Consider the following 26179-nt stretch of genomic DNA (forward strand, 5'->3'; position numbering starts at 1 on the left):
GAGAGAATGTTCAAATCCTCTTCAGCTTTGTCCTCTTTCAGCTTTAACTGTGTCAGCATACTTTCTGCTAGAAACACCATTCAACTTTTAAACAGGTCTAAAAGCATTAATCTATTAGTCTTGTATTTTAGCAATGTTCATCTGCTGCACTATACAGTCTTTCTACAATTTTGTATTTTTGTTTCAGTCTTGTTTTTCTTTCTTTAACTCATATATAATTCCTTCAGTTCTTCTTTCCTTCTCTATCCTACTACGTTCCTTCACTACACTGTCTTCTTTTATATTAGTTGAACACTTCTTTATCAGTTGGAAGCCAATCTATTTCTACTTCATCATATGATTCTCTTTCCACCCTTTTCAGAAATGTTGAATAGTTTTTTAGCTAAACAAGTTAAGCTTCCAACTCCAGTTTTACATTTCAGCTACCAGGATTCTTCAGGATTGTATTTCAGCCATTTTCAGCATTGTTGGGCAGCTTCATTCAGCTTTCAGCATTCACACGCATCTTCCGCAGGAAATGCATTTTTCTAGTTTGCATCTACATTTATATAGGTACAAAATATGACGTAGTTTAAGGTTAAAATGGGAAGGATTTGTAACATACAAATTATTTACTAGTTGGGAAAGTAGAAATTCTGTAAATATCTCAAGTCAAAATCTGATGCAAGTAGACTTTCAGCCTGATAGAAACCAGTATTTAACTCAAACAGATTTCTCCACTCTTAGATTATCCATGATACAGATTCACATTGGAGGTTACCAAATTTGACAAGAAACATCTTTCTGTACAAAGTTTTTAATGCTTCCTTTACCAATCAGACCTGCAGTCTAATGTCTAAAATCATTTCATAAAAAAATTATCTATTAATATTAGCTGCAAAAAATGTTATTCATTGATTAGATGCAATACTGAACATGTAATGTAATACATGTAATTTCTATTATCATAGCTTAAAAAACAGGCTGATTTACAGATTATACAAAGTAAAATGGTTCATTATGTTTCGAAGAAACAGACAAGTCTGTGATTATCATTTCAGGCATCAATTAAAGGGTAACTAATTAGGTGACACAAACATATTGCAGTCTGACACTATACATACACACACAGGGAATGGTTATGGCCAGACACAAAAGAATAGTGCCTGTTACATGAACATCCTGCTTCATATTCTCAACCTATAATTCACATCCACTCATAGGCACTGACTAAGACTTAAACATAAAAAATGAAATGCATTATACAGTATGATTAACACATTACATGGTTGGCAGAAATCAAAGCAATATAAATGACATAGTCCATTATGAATTTCCCTAATACATATAATATACAGTTGATGTATATATTTTTAAATAGGCTATCATATCAAATACAAAGTGATCACAGAGGGTTAACAGTAAAACAAAATCCACAATTAGCAAAGTACTGTGAGTGTGAACTACAGTAAAAAAAAAAAAGGCAAATTTATGTTAACACCCCTATTATGAAACTTTAAAACTTTGACATTAAGGCTGGCTGCCTCCTTATACATTGCTATTATTGGTGCCAGCTTCTTAAAGTCCTACAAACCTCCATCATCCTCCTCTCTGAAGAAGATAAACATAATGGGTTGCAAGAAGGTTCCTGGTTTGAAACCCATCAGGAACCTTTCTGTGTGGAGTCTGCATGTTCTCCCTGTGCTTGTGTGGGTTTTCTCCAGGTACTCTGGTTTCCTCCCACAGTCCAAAAACATGTATGTCAGGTTGATTGGTGACTCTAAATTGCCCATAGGAGTGAGTGTGAGTGTGTGAGGTTGTTTGTCTCTATGTGGCCCTGTGATGGACTGGTGACCTGTCCAGGGTGTACCCCTGCCTTTCACCCAAAGAGAGCTGGGATAGGCTCCATCAGATCCCTGTGACCCTGGTTAGAAATAAGCAGGTGTAGATGATGGATGGATGGACAGATGGAAGTTTCTATCAGATTTAAATGTTTCACAACATCTAAATCAAATCCATAATAGGAAACAATGTTCACAACAGTGTGGTTTTGTCATGTGTCAGATTAATTAATAAGGGTTGAGTCTAATTAGCTATCTATATGATAATTAGTAGAATAGTTGTAAACTGTGAGGCTGAGATCAACCCTCCTTCTCTTACCTATCTCTCTACAGCTCTGTATGTGTGAAATCAACACCAAAGCAGGACACTGATTGGGATGTCCCTACTTGACACCAAACTCTATATTATATGATCTCCATTGTTACATTTTCTTTTAGCAGACTGGACTAGTAGGTACACCCCTTATTGGTTTATAAGGTGTTGTCCTGGGAAGTGTTTTGATGCAGTCTATGATTGGACAGACGCTGAGACACAGAGTGCAACCTGTACAGCTGTTGGTCACAAAGGGAAGGTGGGTCTCTGGATCGAACATTATGGCCTGCGAGGATGACAAGTGTGAATGAGTATGAATGAGGCAAATAAGAAAAATGACAAATGTTAAAGGCAAGAAGCAACTATATTTATTTCAGAGACACACTGATATACCTGGTATCCAGAGTCATTGCAGGTCATGTAACATTTACCACAGTTGATGCACATCTCTTCATCTATTACAACCTGGACCTGAAGACACAGGGAAGTGTCATCAATATACATGTATAATCATTTTAGGGTTAAGTAATTATATGTGACCTTCAATATGACTAATGAGTCATCTGATCTGTACTGTGTGAATATAAAAATGCTGGAGCATGCGGTCATGCAGAAAGACAAATTAAAAAGTGGTGTGGCACAAATGTACATGCTGACTTAAAAACTGGCTTTATCTACTGTATACTGTGAAATTATCCACAGAATTTAAAACAACTGCAGTATATGAAAGAAACTTGCATACCTGTTCCATATTGTTAAGGTCCTGGTATGCTCCAATGTACTGCAATGCTCTGGCTATCACATCCTTCAAACACACCCATCACCACACACACAACCACATATTTACTTGGGTAAAAATATATTTCACAGAACAAAGCATAACAAAGCATCTGATTATTAGGCCGTGTGTGAATGTGTGTGTCACACCTTGACAGCAGGTACAGGTTTTGTGGGTGTTCTGACCAGAGGCCTGTTGGCTTCCATCACATCAATTTTACCAGCATCTCTAAGCTCTTTTTTGTATTTTGCAATGGCTTCAGTCTTCTGCTGGAGGTACGAACCAAAGCTAGGCAGGCTCTACACACAAACACACACACACACGCGCGCACATTCAAGTAAACAGTTGTGCTAGTTAAAAATTGTTACAGGTTAAGTAATAATACAGTGGATGGGTGGTGTCTCTTCTAAGGCCAAACAGTCAATCGACCTGTCATGGATTTACCATTTCTATAGAGTCGTGGTGTTAATAGCAGTAGTAGCAACAAGAAATATCGCTAGTAAGTAGGAATACCTTTCCAACCAGGTCTTCCAGTCTGGGAACTGGCTTTCCTTTCTGGTGTCTCTCTGTTGGAGGAGACTGACCGTCCCAGTCTTTCAGCTCCAGGCTCTTCAAATACAACAAGGCTTTCAGACCTGAACACATACATTTACCTTTATCTTATTATTATATACAGTATTTCAGAGAAAACTATGCAGGATATGGACATGGATAAGCTAGACCATTTTCAGATTGGTGGTTAGTTCAGGAGGTTTGAGAGCATACAAAGTGTACACTTCAGAGCTTCAAAAAAATGTAAGAATATTAAAGTTCTCAGGTGAGTGAGTAGCATTATACAGTATATAAGGTTCAGATATGCTAGATGACTTTGATGGCAAAATACAGAAACAGTTGCATACCGACACAGTAATCATCAATCACTGTGAAGTCCTGGTTCTGAACTGCACTGCATACCTGTGGTGATCAGACAAACAAGAACATAATTCAAAAATGTAGATTTTATTATTTTTAAATCATTAAAATTGTGTAAAGACAAATTTAACAATAAAGTATATTTTTTGACGGACTACAAATTGTCACTGTTTATATTGCTGAAACTGCTGTATTCAATGAACCAACTTTCTAAACCAATTTTAATGTATCGAAAACTCCATACACGTCAGTTACCCACAGTAGCTGGCATTAAAGGGAAACTTTGTTTTGTTTTTCAGTTTAAAAACCCGATCACAGTTAATAACATAGTGCCCTCTGCTAAACCTTCACAGTTCTTCTGTGACTTTATTCTCAGGATTGAGGGACATTATGAACCTTATGAATCATTGTAGTGTCTCTTGTCTCTGTTCTGAAAAGCAACAAATATGGATCAAATTGTGAATACAAAAATAAAGGAAACTCCCCTCCCTGAAACATCTGATCAAGATGTTTCCTGGTCATGTCTAAATGGCAGGAGAACCCATTGTAGACCCAGAGCAGATATTATATTTACTATCTGGCCAGGATTCCCGAGCTGCTGGAAAAGGTTGCTGGAGAGAGGGATATAGGGATTACTTGTTTAACCTTCTGCCACTGTGACTCAGCTCCAGATAAGTGACAGAAAATGGATGGACGAATGAATACAATAAAATAAAATTAAAAAAATTAATTAAAATAATGTAACTGGGTTTTCTAACAACTAATAATGTATATTATTTCCTTTAATCCAAACACAAATGCTTTATTTAACAAACAAACATGGACAGACATCTGATTTTTAATGACAGCCCAAGATTGACCTGATACACAAGATTTACTGCAGTTTCTGGTTATTAATAACAACAGCAATGTAATTGTCACCTGTAACACTGATGCCCCAGCTTGGAGAAACTGTAGTCCAGCCTCTGCTGAGTCAATACCACCAGTGGCAAGAATAGGGAAGCCAGGAATTGCTTTGGCAATGGCCGATACTGCTCTGAGAGCGATGGGTCTGATGGCATTACCTGCACAAATTAGTATTGCTCAGTGCAGCCAGCTCAATGTGTCATTGTAAATTATTCATTTTTAGAATAATAACAAAATATTTTTGTTTTGACTACAAAGTCTACACCTGGAAGTGTACCTAGACCTCCTAAACCTCTTAATGTCAATACTGTTTGGTTCTTTCTTTTGATCACAGTTTATCTTTGGGTCAAAAATTTTTAATTTTTTAAAAAATTTATTTGGATCAAATTTTACCTATAATTAAATGGTACGAAAAACTGCCTTTATGGAGCTTTTAATCTTCAGCCATTGCAAGGATTGTGCATGTGCTTGTATGTTTGTGTGTGTCTTTACCAGACACCCCTCCGTAAGTGGTGCGTTTGCTAATTCCAACACTCGGCCAGGGGGAGCCATCTGCCTTCAGTCCCATCATACCTGAGACTGTGTTGGTGGCTGTGACTCCATCTGCTCCCCCTACAAAATAGCACAACAGTAACAATAAACAACATGTGAGCTAGATATTTTTACATACATACCTTGTCAACCTTGAATCATCTCCATGAAATGACATGTGTTTACCTTCATGAGCAGCCTTTGCAATGTCAATAATATTGGTAACATTTGGTGTCAGTTTGGCAAAGAATGGAATGGAAATGGCTGCACGCACCCACCGACAGATGTTACGCACCAGCACTGGGTCCTGATGTCCAAAAAAAAAAAAAACAAAAATCAAAACAAAACAAAACAAAACAAAACAACCCCTCGAACATCAAATTTATATAAATCAGAAGTTAACACGAAAGGAGTTATTCATAAAAATCTAATAAAAATAAAGACCACTCCTCTTATTGAACAGAAAAACAGAACAGTCAGATATGGATTATTAAATATCAGGTCTCTTTCGTCTTTTTAGTGCTTAGTTCAGATAAAGTTCAGATAAAGTCATTATAGCGGGAGATTTTAACATTCATGTAGATGTTGAAAATAACAGTCTCAGCACTGCATTTAATTCTATATTAGATTCAATTGGTTTCACTCAAAATGTTAATAAACCCACCCACTGTTTCAATCACACCCTTGTTCTTGTTCTTGCATCGAAGTTGAACATTTAATAGTTTCTCCCCATAATCCTATTTTGTCAGATCATTACTTTTGAATTTAAGTTGATGGATCATGCAGCATTTGGAAGAAAATTCCATTACAACAGATGTTTATCTGACAATAATGTTAATAAATTTAAGAAAATGATTCCATCTTTATTTACATCTATGTCATGTGCCAACACAGTGGAGGGCAGCTGCCTCAATCCTACTCCCTACCAAATTGATCATGTTGTTGACAGTGCTGTAGCCTCACTGTGTGAAACGCTTGATACTGTGGCCCCTCTGAAAAAGAAGTTAGTGAATCAGAGAAGACTAGCCCCATGGTATAATTTACATATTCGTACCTTAAAGCAGGCATCATAAAGACCGGAAAGGAAGTGGCGTTCCACAAATTTAGAAGAATTTTATCTAGCCTGGAAAAACACTCTTTAGTCTTTCCAATCTTCTACTACAGTAGCTCTCGAAACATCTGTAAGACCTCAGTTATGTTTAGACTGCGTTTCTCCCATAGATCGCTCTGAATTCACGTCAGCAGCTGCTTCATCTAAATCGTCAACATGTCTCTTGGACCCCATCCCGACTAGACTGCTTAAAGACACCCTGCCTCTAGTTGGCTCATCTTTATTAGACTTGGTAAATTTATCTCTAGTATCAGGCTACGTACCACAGGCCTTTAAGATTGCAGTAATCAAACCCTTACTCAAAAAGCCTAGTCTTGATCCAGGAGTCTTGGCTAATTATAGACCAATATCCAACCTGCCATTTATTTCTAAAATCCTAGAAAAAGCTGTTGCTAAGCAGCTATCAGACCACTTACACAGGAATGAACAATTTGAAGATTTTCAATCAGGATTTAGAGCACATCATAGTACAGAGACAGCACTGTTAAAAGTCACCAACGCTCTTTTCTTAGCCTCAGATAATGGACTTGTTTCTATACTTGTCCTGCTAGACCTATGATCGACCACAGCATCTTATTACAGAGACTGGAGCATGTGACTGCTATCAGAGGAACAGCAATAAAATGGTTCCAATCTTATTTATCGGACAGATTCCAATTTGTTCATGTTCATGATGAACCTTCCACACGAACAAAAGTTAGTTATGGAGTTCCACAAGGCTCTGTGCTAGGACCGATTCTGTTCACCCTGTACATGCTTCCTCTAAGCTATGTTATTACGAAGTACTCTATTAATTACCACTGCTATGCAGATGACACTCAGCTGTATCTATCTATGAAACTTGTTAACACAAACCAGTTAACCAGACTTCAAGCGTGTCTAACTGACATAAAGGCCTGGATGACCAGTAACTTTCTACTTTTAAATTCAGAGAAAACAGAATTTATTATATTTGGGCCTAAAAACCTCAGAAATAACTTTTCTAAAATTATACCTACTTTAGATGGCATAGCCCTGGCCTCCAGCACTACTGTGAAAAACCTTGGAGTTATTTTTGCCCAGGACATGTCCTTTAACTCACACATAAAACAAATCTCTAGAACTGCCTTCTTTCACCTGTGCAACATTGCCAAAATTAGGAACAACCTGTCTCAAAATGATGCAGAAAAACTAGTTCATACATTTGCTACCTCAAGGCTAGATTACTATAAGTCATTACTATCTGGATGTCCCAGTATCTTCATAAAAAGCATCCAGTTAATCCAGAATGCTGCAGCCAGAGTCCTGACAGGAACTAGCAAGAGAGATCATATTTCTCCTATATTAGCTTCTCTTCATTGGCTCCCTGTAAAATCCAGAATAGAATTTAAAATCCTTCTTCTCACATACAAATCCCTTCATGATCAAGCTCCTTCATACCTTAAAGACCTCATAGTACCATATTATCCCAATAGACCACTTCGCTCTCAGAGTGCAGGTCTACTTGTAGTTCCCAGAGTTTCCAAAAGCAGAATGGGAGGCAGAGCCTTCAGCTATCAAGCTCCTCTCCTGTGGAACCAGCTCCCAGCCTGGGTTCAGGAGGCAGACACTCTCTGTACTTTTAAGGCTAGACTTAAAACCTTCCTCTTTGACAAAGCATATAGTTAGGGCTGGCCTCAGGCAACCCTGAACCATCCCTTAGTTATGCTGCTATAGGCCTAGACTGCCCGAGGACCATCGGTGCACTGAGCTCCCCTACCCTACCCTGGTCCTGGAGCTGTATATCGCTGATGTGCAGTTACTGGCCCCACCAACCTGCAGTGTCTGTTTGTTGTTTATTGTTGCTGTTCTTTTCTCTCTGCTCTATCCACTCACCTCAACCGGTCGAGGCAGATGCCCGCCCAAACTGAGCCCGGTTCTGCTGGAGGTTTTTTCTTCTGTTAAAGGGAGATTTTCCTCTCCACTGTCACCAAGTGTTGCTCATAAGGGATTTGTTGGGTTTTTCTTTTTTGTAAAGTGCCTTGAGATGATTGAATTGTGATTTGGTGCTATACAAATGAACTGAATTGAATTGAACTTAAAAAAAAAAAAAAAAACTTTTTTGCCTATTTTTGTGAGTTTAATGGTGTATGTGTATTTGTGTACCTGTCCACAGGCCAGTCCCATGCCCCTTTCTCCCATCCCATGAGGACAAGACAGATTCAGCTCCAATGCATCTGCTCCTGATTGCTAAACACAACATTTTTCTCTTTTACACCCCCCTAAACCAAACAGTACTTTGTAGGTACTGCACAAACTGTAATATAACAATTACACCACAGTTATACATTGTGTGACTAGTGATGATGTTACTGGATTGTGTTTGTTCTCACCTCTGCCATCTTGGCTAGTTCTGTCCAGTCTTCCTTGTTGTAACTACACATTATACTGGAGATCACCACCTGACAGACAAAAAGAGGTTCAGTTTCGAATGCTCGCCAGCTTCTTGGCCCGCACATAGCAGATACTTACATTATTGGGGAAATCCTTCTTCAGCTCAGCAACTGACTGACACCAATAGGCTGCTGTCTTCTCACTGATGAGCTCAATGTTTAGGAAGGAGCTCTGACCTGGTCCATACACATGACCAGAGATGGTTCCACGTACAATACGAGGAGACACATTGGTCACCAGGTCCTGCAGAGAGACAGGTCCATTCAGATGACAGGACATGCACCATGACAAACAGTTATCCAGATCATCTAGTTTCAGATTTTTTAAATTAGAGATTAGATAGTATCTTACAGAGTTCCAAGTATCTATAGAAGTGCAAATACTTAAGTCAAAGCCCTTTACACTACTTGCCCATTCATACATTCATGCACACAGTCATTCATACACTCATACAGCCATATGGAACAGCCATTGAGAGCAACTTGAGGTTCAGTGCTTTTCCCAAGGACACTTCAGCTTTTGGACCAGAGGAGCCATATTTCAAACAACTGACCCTTTGGTTAGTGGATGACCAGGTGAACCGCAGCCACCGCGCTATATCCCCCAGTCAAATTCTTTCCTCATAGAGGTGATAATGTTGAGAATTTGTTCATTTAGAAATTAGAGATATCTTGATTCAGCTGTTTGTGTAGTTTGTGCTCCTGGCTGGACCCTAAACTGTCCACCTTGTTAATATTTGTAGGGCTAGGTCTTTTGCAAAATATACTTTCGGCTTTTTGTGTGATTTTTCTGCACTTTGTGTGTATGTGTGTGTATACCAGGTTTTTGCTATATTGTGGGGACTAAAACTTGTTTACAAAGTGACGTGGGGACTCTGACGGCTTTCACATGGGGACCAAAGATTTGTCCTAACCATGTAACTCACTGAATTTTAAAAAGACAACTTGGTTTAAAGATAGGGTGAGGTTAAAGTTAGGTTCAGGTTTGGGTAAGGGTTGTGATTAGTCAGGTGGTGGTTATAGTTAAGGTTAGGGCAAGACTCCAGGAACTGAATGTAAGTCAATGCAATGTCCCCATGAGATATAAAAACAAGTTTGTGTGTGTGTGTTGTGTGTGTGTACCTTATCCAGTGCAAATGTTTTGGTCAAAGCAAAGCCCCATCCTTGTTCAAAAGCTCTTCTAATCATAGCCGTGCTAGTGGTGGGAGGAGCTGAGGCCAGGCCAAATGGGTTGGGAAACTTTATTCCACAAACTTCGACGCTGATGTCCACCTGATCTATAGCACTGTAGAACAATGGCAGCTTTGGGACAGAGTCCACTGTCTGTCCGTGCAGGGACTACAAAAGCAGGGGAGGAGGGTGGGTGAATATTTTAATCACATCTCTAATGTTCCACTGTGTCTAGTTAGGCCTGAACTGAACACATCATGACATACTCTTGGATGTGATTTTGTATTCACAAGCCAAATCCAATTAGTAGTAGTATTTTAATCATTAAGTGTGATGATTTTGTGTATTGCATTCATGTGCCCCTGTGACGAATCTCAAATGTAACAGTCAGTTGATAAATGACATTACATTCACATGACAGTTCAAACAAAAAGAAAAAATGATCTAGAGAATAATTTGGTGTAACTTAAAAATTACAGATCCTACACCAAATGACCATACCACAGAACAACACAACAAATACCAGACACACACACACAGAATTTAAACACGGAATGGTATGGTGCATACTATAATACACATATGTGTTAATTCAGTCATGAAATTGCAGATTGTAGCTTTTCATGTTAGGACTTCTTAAGAATAAATTACAAATCACTGTTGCCAACTGAACAAGATCAGAGCTCTTCATTTTAAAATACAGTGATGGCTTGAAGCAGAGAATATCCTGGTAGATTTACCTGTATGTATCTGTGAATATGCCATGATGCCTGCTTGCCGTCATTCACTGATTCAACTGTAGTGTTTGCCAGACCAACTATGTCTCCTCCTGCAAACACCCAGGGCTCACTGGTCTGCATGGTGTCTGTGTTCACCTCTGGGGTTCCCCAGTGGGTCAGCTTCACAGGGGCCATGGCCTTAGTCACTACCAACAGACAACATATGGATCAGGTTATCATATGAAACATGACACTGCCCCATTCATGGTCAGTATTCACAACAACTCCATCAACCAGACAACTCCAACAAATCTGGAAAGTCACAGAATGAATTTATTTACCTAACAATATTTCTTTACCTAACAATATTTCCTAAGACCTTTTCTAATCTGTCAAACCAAGAATACCGGTTGATTCCATATAATAACATCTTCCAATATTCAATATAAAAATGTGCTTAGTTATAGGAAAACCAGAGGGTTGAACAGTTGGTGTCAGAGGATGTGTAAATTACCTTGTGGCTCGTTAAGCATTGAACCAAAGGCACTGATAATGTAATCAGCCTTCAGTCTGACAACTTGGTCCTCATCTTCCAGCCAATCACCTTCCTCGGTCTGCTCAGTACGACAGAACTGTAACCCGGCAACCTGTCCATTCTTCATTATGATCTCACGAGGAGACAGAAAAGGCAGGAATTCACACTGCTCTTCCCTAGCCAACTCCATCTGACAGAAAAAACACATGCTTTCAGTAATTCTCAGTTTATCCTTGTCTGTCAGACTGTCTTTTCCACATCCATACCTCTTCTGGAACAGCCCTGATGTTAGTGAATCCCTTCCTGAAGCAGACATACACTCTCTTCGCTCCACAGCGAAGAGCGGAGGTGGCACAGTCAAATGCAGTGTCACCGGCCCCCAAGACTATCACTACGCCTCTTAACTCTGGCAGAGAAAGGTGACACTCACACATACCTAGACAGAGTGACACAGAGTGACACTGAAATGTGACTAAAAGATGTTTTGAAAGTTCATATTTCACCACTTAAAAATTATTAAATAGGAACTTACTATTAGATTTTCTTATTAATACCAATTAGGTGGGTGAGCTTGAGGTTGTGTGTGTGCTATAGTTATCTTGAGCCAAAACATAATACAAATAACAGTTGAATTTGTTAGTATGTGATTATATGATATTATATTATTATTATATTATATTATATTATATCATAAAACAACTGTTAGCATAAATTTAAATGTATAATATTTGAGTGATCTATTAACAAAAATGGAATATACTGTTCATAAATATGTTGTCATCAATGTGTAATCACTAGAAAATACCAACTGTTGCATTTTCTTAATCTTAGAATGAGCCTTTAAATCTACATAGGGAGCAGGTCTCCTTTCACAGAGGCAGCCATGTTGATCATCCAGGCTTCTACAGTGGCCCAGAACAGACAAACCACCGCTGGCTCTAACACTGGCTATTTTGTTTCTAAGGTACTGGCCTACCATGCTCTCCCTTGCCCCTGGAAATGTGCCAGGGAGATGCTGCTAAATCTTTCACATTTTACACACTGCGCTTAATATATCAATCTTTTGTATGTGTTAGTATACCGAGATTTTGTTACTGTGCAGGTTTGTTAGTAAAAAACCACTGTGTCAGTGGAAAGAAGGTGTGACTTAGAAGGTTTAGGAGTTCAGATATTTCCAAACATTCCCATCTTTGAGAGAAACTCAGTAGCATCTACCTTGTGGATAGAAAAGTGCAAAATTGAATGGATATGCAAGATATTAATGTGCCATCAAGACCAGGGGACTGGATCACCACCCACTTTTGAACATGTCAGTATTTAACTACTGAACAAGAGTATTGTTGAATATTAGAATTTACAGCTTATCTGACTGGCTTTCTAAAGGGTGATTTCAGTTTGACTTCTCTCATACCTTTCTTGCTGGCTGAGGCCACCATTGGCAGAAAGTCTTTAGAAGTAAAGAAGCCTTGATCCATGGTTAAACCCTGAAAGATTGTAGATCTGTTGGCCTGAGGGAGACCTGGAAACAGACGTGCAAACACACACACAGTAGCACAGCGGAAAACACCAACACGTCTGACTGTTAGGGGAGCAGACCGAAAATTCAAAAAACCCATTACAGAAGTGTTGTTACAAAAAAATTACAAATGTAGAAAACCATGCTTATGTAATATGTGAAATCATGGATTAAAATGTGTAAATCCTCACTGAATAAACTTGATAATGCACGTTCATGAATCCAAAAGTGAAGCTGGTTTTGGAAATTATTTCCCAGTGGCACTTACCAATTCCAATGAAGACAGACTTAAATCCTTCCTCTTTCAGAGATGTCAGAGTCATTCCATTGACACCTAGACCCTTCTCACACACCACCTGTGCACATAAACAAATACTCAAATGCATAAGGATGCTAATGATCAGAAAACTCTTAATGCAGTACTACTTAATTTGAGGATATCCAATATTCAATAAATTACAGTGTAAATATATTGTCAGTAGTTTTCTTTTATTTTCACATAACGTGAACATGAAATAAATCATACTAGAGATCATTAGGTAAGAAAATAGTGTTGAGCATTTACTAGTGAATTTGAAAATTTTCCATCTAGCCCATGCTTAAGGCTAAATATAACAAAGTTTATAGTCTACCAACAACATGCACATACCTTCACTCCCAGGTCTTTCATCAGTTCTATTTCAAACTGGACCACCTCATAAGGGAGCCGGAACTGGGGAATTTCCGATGTGCTGCATGGAAGAGCATATAATTTTGAATTTCCTTACATATCTCTCCTCTTACCATCTTGATGTTCCACCATGCAAATACATTAAAGAGGTTTCAGGGTTTTAGGAGTGATCCTGTGCATCTTCTCAACATTGTCAACCGCTTCCATCTCTGTCACTCTCTTACTTCTCAAATTGATCTTTGCTACAAGCCTGTATTTTGTGCTTGTCATTGTGGCCTTGCCTCCGTCATTGATGTCAACCAATGCCCAAATGATCTTGTGATTCAAAAGACTGTTTAGTTGTCATGTAATTAAATAGTCAGATGACATTTACACACCTAAGATTTAAGACTAACGGTATTATTTTTGTTGTTAAGGATTCGCTTATGAACTGTGGTTGATGATTATTTACAGCATCCTAACCACATTGTTTTAATCATTATGTTTAAACACAACAATAAATATATTTACTTTTAAAATTTCTTTGATACACTGATATGATTGATATCATACTGTATGACATAATCATCAATAATATCATACTTTATAATGTTTGATGGGATACGATGTCTGGTGCAAACAAAATTATATGCTACCTAAGTCCTCCAATGTACTTCTGTCTCTCAAATATAGTAATATTACTATATCCAAGACGAGCCAGGAAGGAAGCACAGCTGATTGACGCAGGGCCACAGCCAATCAGAGCAATAGGACTGTGGTAAGACTCTGGCATCTCATTGGCTGGTGGCAGCTCAGGGTTCCTTATTTGAGGAATGCCCATCTTACTGAACACCTGTGAATACACACACACACCAGCTTTGTATTTGTATGCATTTTGTAAAGTAAACGTTTTTTGGACCATGGTTATATGTAAACGCAATAATAGCCTCATATATGGGCATATAAATAAATACAAAGGTCACGTAACTGTAACTGGGTTTAACTGACCTTCCACAACTCTGGTTTTTAAATAAAATTGAATAACCTTTTATTAATGTTTAATACAGATGATGTGGCAGTTAATATAAATACAGCACCTCAGTAGCAAACTGCTGTAACCCTCCGATGTTAATAGGTCCTTCCTCTGATGCATACAGATTGCAGCCTCCTACACACAGGTCTGATGTGGGACAAACCATTCCACAGGTCAAACCCAGGGGGTTGTCAGACAGGATGGCCCGCGCTGCCCCATAGTAGTTCTGGTACAGGCATATACACACTTAATATACCACGACTGTGTTACCTATTATGATCTTATTACTTCTTCTTGTGGTGGATAGTTGTATCTATGTTCCTTAACCAAACAAAGCAAAGTGCACCCTTCAGAGAGTTAGTTGAGAAGTGCAGTGTCAGCAGGATAATAAGCAAAATGCATCTGCATGTGTTACAACGGCAGCAGCTCCATGTTGTTCACATTCACCAGGAAAGAGAATTAAACACTGAGTGCTGGGATCTGAGAAAGAAAAAAATGTGGCTACAGTATAAAGATGAGAGACCCAGAGAGTGTGCACTCTGGAAGGCATTGTTCTTGTTATGCGTGTGTCATTCTTAAGTCTTAATAAAGTCTAACAATGCTATACAAGAGATGGGTCTAAATCCTCTGTTTTTATGGTGTGAAAATGGCCATGACATTCATCTAAAGTATCCTTCTACATCATCATACTATCAGTCAATATGAGCTGTGTGCATGTATGCAACTGACTGTGTGTATTTTATAATACCTTATTAGAAATACTTGTGACAAATGACTTGATGTCCAGATTGGTCGGGCAGCTCTTCTGACATGGAGCATCAGCACATTTTAGACATCTAAACACAGATTTTATTTGACAGTTTAACCATCTTATGTTGATGAAAAATCTTTGTTTGAAATCAGACTAGTCCAACAATATACAAAAACAGGTTGTAAAAATGTTTTAGTATTAGCTTACAGGGTGGTTTTTGACAGAAATCATCAAAGTAAAAAAAAAAAAAAATCCTATAAATTTAAAAGAGATGATCACTGTTAGAGTAATGAGAAATAAAAACATTCTACAAGACTGCAACCTTTGAGCTAAGTGCTAATTTTGATGTCTAACAGGTGTAATGTTTACCATGTTCATTATCTTGGTTTTGTTGTGACACTTTACACTATGTTAGGACATAACCAAAATTACTAGGATTCTCAATGTCTGGGAACCTTTTCATTTCTGTGTAAAATCGAATCTGTCCAATCAAACTGTAGCAGCTAGTACTTTCTTTGATTGTAGGAGGCAATGTCATTGTGCCTTCATCTGCAATTCTGAACAACAGAACTTTGTTGTCCTTTAGGTGGTGCAGGCCAACAGATGCACAATTGGTCTGAGAAGGACAAGACAGCTTCTCGTTGTGTTTAATCTTTAGGATGCAAAATGTAAGCAAATAAGTTTCTGGATTGTGAGTCTGACACAAGGCACTTTGCATCTGAAAAACTAGCCAAATCATTTACTGTATTCTCACCTCAGCGCTTCTCGGAGAGCTCCACGCTCGCTCAGTGTTGAGTGTTTGATATCATCAAAGTTGTTCTCTAACTTAACACACGACTAAAATAAAGAAGAGTGGCGGTAAAGGAATGATGAAGGCAGTAATAAAGAACACCTCAAACAAAACAGAGGAAAAAATGCTACTGACTGAACCATGCAATCAAAGTTTTTGTGGTGTGTGTGGTGCATCTTATATCTTACACCACAGTTCTTTTCAGGGTTTCTCTTCCAGTGCTTTTTTTCTTTCTTCTTCGTTGCTGTGGGTATGAGCTCAGCATGGCTCTTCACTCTGGGATTCAGAGCCAGGATGCTCTGGAACAAATGCAGTGAAATAGACCAATACGTCAGTGATAAGATACAGGACGCTTAATACTGGAGAGTATGAAGGATCACAGAGCAGTCTGCAATGGCAGGTCCCTATGGAACATTCTAGGTAATATGCTTGTGTGGGTGGTTGGGGTCAAGGTGATAAGATAATGATGAGCTGCACGGTCAGTGCACTGAGATTATGTGACCTGTCGGATACATAAGAACAGATATGAGGTAATAATTTACTGTATGTCCCATACTTAGGAAAAAATAAGATAAACTGTATTAATCCCCAGGGGAAATTCAGGAATTGGGCACTTATAATGTGCTGCAGCAGACAATCCTGAATATCTAAGAAACCCCTATGCTCTCAGAGTTCATGGCTACTTTAAGACTGACTGCTGTGCTGTTTTGTCCTGTATAAGCTGCGTTAATAATTCAGGTCCCTTCAGTTTTCTCAATTAAAACCTTTATATAATGGTACATTTCTCTGCAACTATATGCTCTGAATATTGTTGTTGCATAGTTTATGACATCGGCTTAAAGTATTGCTCCATCTCTGCAAGTCCACGCACCAGTGCTTCTCTGCAGTTTGATACACATGGTACATGTGACCTGTTACATAATATCATAGAACCATATTTGGCCTACATGAAAAGAGTGAGGCTCCAGCAGATCCCCGTGACATTAGTTAGGAATAAGTGGGTATAGATAATGGATGGATGGATGAAATGCCTGTGCTTTTAACTCTTACTGCTGCAACAAGTGGAAGAGCAGCGTTTGTCAGAAAACACCTATGATCTTGGCCTTCGTAGCTGTTGTCAGCAAGATCGTTTTGTTGAAATCTATCCATATTAGTGAGTTTGCAGCAAAGACTATCAGTAATCAGTACTTCATATGTAATAATTAGGAGAAAGGATGTTGTGATTACATGATGAAGTATAATTAACAGAACATCTTAAGTGGGACGCTTCCAAACCTGACAGGATTTTAAGATATTTTACGATTTTTTTTCAGGTTTTTAAGCTTCAATCAAGTCTCGCATATATCTGTATACCTGCAACTGTAACTATACAGGAAAAAGGAAAGGTTAACATCTAATTCCAAAACGTAAAACGTACGTTATAAATGTAAATATACGGTGTATAAATACACTGTTATCTATAGCATCAATGTCCTACCTCAATGTCTGGCAGATCTTTGCTCAGCATCATGCTTCTGACCGAGGGAAACAGTCTCAGTGGTCTCTGCAGGTCTCCTGTAGCTCAGGATCAGGTTTTGTTAAGTCTGTCACCGCCTTGTCTGTCACTCCTCTTACCAGCACTGACCTCAGCCTGACAACAACTATTATCAAATTCAAGCTCAAGCACTCGCGAGATTATGTTACATTACGCCAGTCGCTCAGTTAGCTACACAGTGGTGACGCCAAACTTTAAATAAGTCCACGTTCAACGACACTTAATGCAGACTCTTGTACCAAGTGTGGAAATATCATGAATATCCAAACAGTGACCAATTTACAATAACACCAATGAAACGGTTACCTAAAAGAAGAAGGAAGTTGATCCTGTTCAGTGATTGGTCGCCTGACGGACCTGCGTCAGCCTTCAGTCCATCCGCAGGGACGGGTGGTGGGGCATCTGTGTAGGGGACGTCTAAGAGTATGGAAGTTTACTGCGTAGCTCTACAAATGTAAGGCAGAAATACGGTTAAAAAAAAGACTGCTTACTGCAACAGTAAAGTGTCTATAAAGAAAAAAGTGTTCAAATGTCAACTCAAAACAAAAAAGGATTTGTGGACAGCGCCAGATCAAAGCTAACCTCAGAAGAGGTCAGGGGCCGTCAGAGCAGTCTCCTACGGAGGGTAAATATGGAGCCAATTCGATGTCTTTAAGTTTTGGCATTGAAAATAAACTTTGGCATTGAAAAAAGCATTGGCATTGAAGCACCTTTTTGCAAATGGGCATTAAAAATATATTATTTTGTATCTTTTTGCATTATGGTGTGTTTTTCACACCGATCCTACTGGCCCAGTACTGGCCCACACACTGTAAGATGACTCACACCGATCCTACTGGCCCAGTACTGGCCCACACACTGTAAGATGACTCACACCGATCCTACTGGCCCAGTACTGGCCCACACACTGTAAGATGACTCACACCGATCCTACTGGCCCAGTACTGGCCCACACACTGTAAGATGACTCACACCGATCCTACTGGCCCAGTACTGGCCCAGACACTGTAAGATGACTCTCACCGATCCTACTGGCCCAGTACTGGCCCACACACTGTAAGATGACTCTCACCGATCCTACTGGCCCAGTACTGGCCCACACACTGTAAGATGACTCACACCGATCCTACTGGCCCAGTACTGGCCCAGACACTGTAAGATGACTCTCACCGATCCTTCTGGCCCAGTACTGGCCCACACACTGTAAGATGACTCTCACCGATCCTACTGGCCCAGCACTGGCCCACACACTGTAAGATGACTCTCACCGATCCTACTGGCCCAGTACTGGCCCACACACTGTAAGATGACTCTTACCCTTCCTACTGGCCCAGTAATGGCCCACACACTATAAACTGAGTGTTGGCTGAGAATCGGCTGGGTCCCCGGGCCAGTACTGGTCCAAGAACTGTAAAAAGTCTCTAATGTTGACTGATTGGCTACTTCATTCCTGAGCAAGAGGTGGCACAGAAAGTGTCAAACATCCAAATAAAAGAAACACAATTATATTTAGGTTTTAAAGTAATTCTACTAAAGTACTTACAGTACGACACAAATCTTATATGCAACAAATAAACCAAACAAATACTAATACAAAATATACATAAAAATATAAAATATACACAAATTATCAACTATTTAAAATCATGTCATATGCTGAGCTAAAAAGAAAAGTTTTTAGCTTGGACTTAAACATTGCCAGAGATGAGGCCTGTCAGGAAGATTATTCCAGGTTTTAGCTGCATGAAACTGAAACACTGCTTCTGCCTGTTTAGTCCTGACTGGACACGAGCAGAAGGCCTGTCCCTGATGTTCTCAGAGTTGAAGATGGTTCATATGGCATCAACATGTCAGAGATGTAATGTGGTGCTGAGCCATGACGAGACTTATACACAAGCAGTGCTGTTTTAAAGTCTATTTTCTGAATAATAACGATAGGCATATATTTGATGTAGATACCTCTAATTTGATCAAACCACAAAAGCTATAGACCCCTTTTGTGTTTGTGAAAAGTAGCCTACGTTCAAAGAATGATGCTATCAACACCACAATACTTTTTAAGATAAGATGGAATATGAAGGAATTAGCATTCGCTATTAAATATTGCATATGTGTAATGCCAAAGTCTGGTTAGAAAACATTAGCTAGTGTATTGCGTTTATCTGTTTTATTTAACTAATGTAGGAATAAGCATGTATAATTAGTGTATAAGCTAATAGGACGGCCTTAACCTACAGCTGTTGGACAGCTCTGTCTTCTGGAAGCTGTCATTACTGTGCTTGCAAGCAGTGGACAAATAGTGGTTTAACTTTTGCCAAACTACATGTGTAATATACAAATTTAATCAATTCCTGTTGCCACAAGACTTCTCGAAGACCATAGTATAAAGAAATATAATACACAGTAATTAGATTTAACTAAAATAACTTATTTTTACAACTTTACAGCTAACGTATTTGACACGAGTCACTAGATTGAGTGTAGGTGCTGTGCTGTTTTCCCCTTTTTCTGTTGAAGAGCACCTGCCTATGCCATGTTTTCTTTGGCAAGGAGCCTTCTCTTTCTCCCTCCCTCCCTCTCAATCTGCTGCGAGCTGAAGCCAGCGTTTCATGACTGCCTCCAGTTCTGCTTCCCCAGCCACCCCAGCCAATGGGTTTTGTCGAACCGCAGCTAGATGGATATGGGAAATGGAATGGATACATTAATACATAGCCTTTATGTGCTGTTAAACATTATTTAATCATATCTTCTAATATTGGAATTATGTTTTATGCACAAATTTACTTACCGAATATGACCTCCCTCAAGTGCAGGCTGGCCAGGGAAGTCTTTCCATTCACGCCCCTCCAATTTAATCTCTTGGCCAGCGCATTATTCAGTAATTTTTTTAGGACCCGCCATGTTGTGTCTTTCAAATCTGTCCCCCCAATTACTCCCAGATAGTTAACCTGAAGAGAAGCAAATAATCATAAACTCTGATAAAAACTATTTCACTCTTTGTCCTGCCACAATTGTACATATTGTGTGTGTACAGTATTGTGATTGTAACTTGCTACAACACATAATGTGTTGTAGTTTTTATTAAACAGCTGTAGCTCAATGTAACATCCCCCTTTGTTTCTACTGAGGTTAGTGTGGTCAGATTGTGCAGAGACTCCTGAAGCTCCCTTTTCCTACTCCTGAAGAAACCTCTTTTTTTATGGTTGATCTCATGACATAGCTCTCAAAGGTTAAGGAACGAGGAGCAGGAAGAAGCAGCTATTTTTGAAAGTGTTCAGATGCAGCCTAAGTTTCAAGACAGTTCACCCAATCAGGATAGAAAAGAACTGTGCGTGAACACCCCTTCCTCCCCTCAGCAAATATCAAATCAGTACTCACCAGTTTCTCTTTAAACTCGGAGTTCCCGAGCCTCTGCTTCATTCCATGAGATAGTCAAGGTCCTGAAGGGGCAATTCCTTGAAATGCTCCACAGGACCCAGCTGTGTTTCCCGATGCTGGAGGAACCTTAAAATAGCATTTTGTTGATCCAGAACCATCTCCATTTTAGTAAGCTTTTTCAAAATTGCTACAGAAAAGGAGGTTCATAATGTGTTAAATGAAACAGTCAAAATTGCATATGATAAAATTGCAACAGAATGTACATATTGCTTACATTGCATGTCTCCTGTGTTGCAGTGCATCTGTAGTTCTGCTGACAAGAATTTAATAGTGTTAAGATAAAACACACACATACCACAACAAAAAATGCAAACAATATACACATAAAGCCTTTTAAAGCAGAATCCAAGAATGGACAGAAGTTGAATGATAAAAATATGGCCCATGTACACAATGGTAGCTCATCCATATTTTTATACCTAATAGGCCAAATTTATGCCTGTGTGAGTGTGTCTGCACATGTGTACCTGCCCTGTACCTTTAGCTGACATGACCTGCTTAGAAAGCTCTGCTCTGCTCTAACTTGTGCTTTGACTAGGGCCATGATTTGCCTGCACCAAATCCCACCTGATTTTTAGACAACACACCTGTTTAGACCTTCACACCCGTGGCGTTAGCGGTGGCACAGGTGGAAATGGAGTGCACAAATACAGTTCCATATGCGTTAACGCCACACTCTTCATAGCACCCAAGGTGTATATCTGGTGGTGTCATGTTATGATAACCATATCACAGAGATGTTTGAGCACAAATCACTTGACCTTACCAGGTTCTGACTGCTGGGGGGGCCAACGGAATGTCTGGTAGCCAGGCGATGCTATAGGAGTATAGTGTTGACAAAAGAGAAATTAGGAAAATGTGTCATGAAATGTATGTACAATGAGTCCAAAAAGAATTAATTTGTTTTCAATTTAGTTATTTATTTTCATTGGGTAAATTAAATTTGGAAAGGCACACAACTCTATAGCTGTAACACAGCAGATAATGCAGAGCCAAAACCAAGCGATGAGATCAAAGGAACCATGCCAAAAACCCATCTGGGCTTGATGGCAGATAGTGGCATATGGAAACATCTCATCAGTGTAAAGGCCATTATGCAAGTGAAAAGGCTCTGAATACTTTGCAAAAGAACCAAAAGAAGAATCCTATACTCTAATTTTCCTTTTGTGTCAGACAGGAGTGTTAGTTTACCTTGACTTGTGTTCACTACTTCTTGTAGCTTTTATCAGAAGCATAAGAAGCAGAAGATGTTACTGTGACATATTTTGTAGGCGAAATATACCCCATCTGTATGGTAAAACATAATGAGCCTACAAGACACAGCACAGTAACATCACGTGACACTTCTGACAAAGACTACAGGAAGTATTCGAAACATGTCAAGGTAAAGAAACACTCCTGTCTGATAAAAAAGGAAAATTAGAGATAAAACAGTATAAACTTTTATAAAAGATACTGTATATCAGTTAGACAGAAAGAAAAACTGTCACAAATCGAGGTTATAATTATATTCGGACTAATGATGCGCCCACTCTGGTACTCTAGGGTTCGAAACAAGAAACTTTATTTAACATGAATAACTAAGGGAAACCAAAAACAAGGAAACAGGAAACTGTGGAAACAGGATACAAGAACTAGAAACAGAAACAAGAAAGCTGAAAACCTGGGCACGTGAGGACATGAGCACAGAGGACAAGGCCACATGAACTAAAGGGAACAAGACATGGGACCTGGGACGCACACACACTGGGGTCACACAGGTCTAAGGGAAACAAGGCATGAACATGAGCACAGAGGACGAGAATATGGACACAGGGAACAAAGCAGGAGGGACTGGGTCACACACATATGGGGAGACTCACCAGACCACAGAGAAACAGGAACATGGACACAGGGAACAAAGCAGGAGGGTCTGGGTCACACACACATGGGGAGACTCACCAGACCACAGAGAACAGGAACATGGACACACGATATGGTGAGGGGATCAAGAGGAATGAAGCTAACACCAAAAACCTCCAGGCAAAGAAAAGAGTTCAAAACAGAAAATACAAAGAAAAGAGCTACTTAGTCTCGCCTGGGAAACAACAGCAGTCCAAAAAAAATGATCAAAAAGTCCAAAGCAAAACGCAAGGCAGAACAAAGCACGTCGGGCAGTATGAGTAGAACAGGGAAGCACACGAATGAGCTTGAATGTGAGACGACCTGGCGGAGAAACCGTGAATGAACTGAGGTATATAAACTAAGGGAAACGAAACCAGGTACAGGTGAGTCAAATCAAAATCATCAGGTCAAAGTGAAGTGGAACAAAATCAAACAAAACTAGATATGGTCATGACGCACAAAAATAAAAGCCCGACAGGAAGTCCAAAATGCGGATCATGACAAAAACAATACTTACGTTACACCTTAGTCCCTGGCTGCCAGGTGTGAAACATATTAAAGTTGTTGGGAGATGCGATGGGGCCTGTTAGCTCTGTATAAGAAAGAGCTTGGGAGGATGCAGGGACAGAGGGAGGGAGAATGGGGGGGGGGCAGGAGCAAGCCTCTTTGAGGATGGTGAGGGCTCCTCCTCCTCAGAATCCTCTTCTAGTCGGACACTTGATCCAAATCCTAAATGCAAACTTGTGTTAGGTCACTCATACTTTTTACATCGAATTGGCCTTTGGCCTGCTGCCTCTGCCTCGGACTGGAGGTCTAATGTCATTTCCACTTCCTTGGCCTTTCTCCGTCCTTCTTCATAGCTTTCTGTAAAATAAAGATGCACTACACATTGGTAATTATGTCAACTGTATCAGAATAGAATGGTTTGACATAATCTTTCGTAAAAGTTCATACTGTCTTCTGGTATTTACTAATCTTTCTAAAAGTTTCCTTTAGTCAGACAGGAGTGCTTGTTTACCTTGACATGTTTGGACTACTTCCTGCAGTCTTCGTCAGAAACATCACGTAGTGTTACTGTGACGTGTCTTGTAGGCTCTTTATGCTGTCATGGACCATGAACCGGGATAAGGGAGCATACACTCCCACACCTGGGACGGTCCTGGAGAAGGTGTCAGACAGCAGGGGGCAAAATATGTCCCTCCATCTACATAACTACATAATGGGCCTACAAAACACGTCACAGTAACATCACGTGACGCTTCTGACGGAGACTGCAGGAAGTAGTCCAAACATGTCAAGGTAAACAAACACTCCTGGTAAAAGAAAACTTAAGATTAGCTAGTGGTTTGACATAATATTACAAACGAACTCTAACATGGAATTTGGATTTAAATTTTATAGAATTCTAGAAGCAATTTATATTTGCTAATACTTTTACTGAAGACTAACATTAATGCTATGAGAGATTACTGTAGCAGTGGGGATGAGACGCACAGCAATAGTGATGCACAAAATTGCAAAACTTACGCATTGTAAACATGGAGCGGACCTCCCAAAGGCCCCAGCTATGGTCTGGTTCCACTGCATTTCTTATGGCCTGATAAAGAGCCATGCTTTTAAGTGAAGAGGGCCAGTATCAGTGGCCATCCTTCACCCAAACCGTTGGGACTAACTCCACCTCTTTGGTTTGTTTGAAATTCAACCACTGAATACATTTCTGTAAAAAAATAAATAAATAACTGAATGCAAATAAACAGATTCACTATCAGAGCCTGAAAGACAAATACAAATGCAAATATTGAGATGGTACACAATTGATTGAAGTAATTTTGAATGTAATTTAGATGTGGATTGTACAGACTGTACCGACTGAATTGGTGAGGACTGTTGAAAATGTCACAATCACAGCAAAAACGTCAAAACGACCACAAGCTGAGGTGTTTTGTGCTAAGTGCTCTTGCCGGAGTGTTGAAAAGACAGGACATGACATAGTGTTAAACTTTTTAAACTTTTCTTACAACGTTTTTTAATGAACATTTGTTACATGAACACAGTACAACTGCAGAACACAAACAACTTGGCTGTTCAACAACTGAATCTACAATTATCTATATATAAAATAGGTCATATTATAGGACAGATACATTCAATCAAGCGAAATGGGGCCAAATTGCATCATTGGCTCATGTGCAGAATTGGCACTGCAACAAAGTTGTCATAATGTGGTAGCATCACATGTTTCTCTATATGTCCATGCAACTCAATGACTTTAAGTTGTGATGAGAGTTTGCCAACCACATATATACCCAACCTCTGTGAATTTATAGGATACTCAAAAAAAGGCTGCATCAATTCATATTCTCTAAAAACAATGTAAATCTTGCCCAGAGACTGAAGAATGTTTTCAATCAAAGCAATATGTTCACCAATCTTTACACATCTGTCCCCCTCACCAGGTCCCACTCACAACAAGTTCCTCAAACTGAACTACCTTTAGGTCTACCAGAAAGGATGGAACTGGTCCATGGCTGTGATCCTTTTGCAACTCTGTCTTTCGCTGAAAAGCCTCGATCTCTGTACAACGATCCATCTCAGAAAGAACCTGAGCCAGTGGATGGTGTGAAGTTTTAACCATCTTGTTCATCTTACCCAAATAATCTTCAAATGGAAATCCAGATATCAGGTCCAGATGTCCATGAAGTCTGACATCGTCAGAAAAGTGGATAAGACCATGAAGATTGTATGTAACAAATTCGGGGCCGTACAAGTTACTGAAGTGTGTTACAAATGAGACAAGTAATTTGCCTGCAAAATCATTAAGAGCTGCGGACAATGAAGGACTGGCAAGAATAAAAATGGCAACAGACAATAACGTGAAGTTGTTATAAACAGAAGCTGACAATTCATTGAAGTGAAACACTGGCCCTGTGTACAACAAAAACTGACGAAACTTGCTTGCTTTCCACCTAAGCCTTTCTGAAAGCCCCCTAGGTTTGTGAGCAAAATCCATTGGATTACTATTTGTGTGGGACCCAGTGAATAGGTCATTTTTATATGTTCAGGTCCGTACTTCCGTAAAAGTACAGATGCCACACTGTAAAAATACTCTATGTAAAGCCCTGCTTTCAACTGTAAAAGTACAGAAGTTTTATCTGCGAAATTGACTTCTTGTATAAAAAGTCCAAGTAATCAATTTGCATAAAGGCCTTTTGATTCTCTGAGGCTGTGAGATGATTAATAGGAAAGAAAAGAAAAATTAAATTCTGCACGTTCACTCTTCTCTAAATCACTAACATGCTAGTTTTTATCAAGAATCACAAGCCAAAATGTTTGGAGGCACTGGTTTAATATTTACCAGTACTTTGTACAATTTTAGAG

General features: G+C 39.3%; 1 protein-coding gene across 2 annotated transcripts; it reads right to left on the reverse strand.

The window, feature by feature from the left end:
- Positions 1 to 1855: 1855 nt before the first annotated feature.
- Positions 1856 to 17795, reverse strand: dpydb (dihydropyrimidine dehydrogenase b). Of its 2 annotated transcripts, XM_026314234.2 has the most exons (25): positions 17423 to 17795; positions 16134 to 16244; positions 15910 to 15992; positions 15153 to 15240; positions 14469 to 14630; positions 14028 to 14224; positions 13372 to 13453; positions 12991 to 13078; positions 12618 to 12725; positions 11473 to 11642; positions 11186 to 11396; positions 10693 to 10877; positions 9905 to 10120; positions 8862 to 9026; positions 8723 to 8791; positions 8496 to 8579; positions 5447 to 5567; positions 5222 to 5341; positions 4745 to 4887; positions 3811 to 3865; positions 3425 to 3546; positions 3061 to 3210; positions 2876 to 2938; positions 2527 to 2604; positions 1856 to 2419 (listed from the first exon to the last, which is right to left on the reverse strand). In XM_026314234.2, exons 1-25 carry the CDS (start codon positions 17453 to 17455, stop codon positions 2255 to 2257), a joined length of 3069 nt encoding a protein of 1022 aa, XP_026170019.1. In that variant the 5' UTR covers positions 17456 to 17795; the 3' UTR covers positions 1856 to 2254. The 2 variants fall into 2 exon arrangements, with proteins under 2 accessions (XP_026170019.1, XP_026170020.1); XM_026314235.2 differs by lacking the exon at positions 14469 to 14630.
- Positions 17796 to 26179: the final 8384 nt, after the last annotated feature.

The sequence above is a fragment of the Mastacembelus armatus genome, chromosome 17, assembly GCF_900324485.2.
Source record: "Mastacembelus armatus chromosome 17, fMasArm1.2, whole genome shotgun sequence".
NCBI classification, from domain to species: domain Eukaryota; kingdom Metazoa; phylum Chordata; class Actinopteri; order Synbranchiformes; family Mastacembelidae; genus Mastacembelus; species Mastacembelus armatus.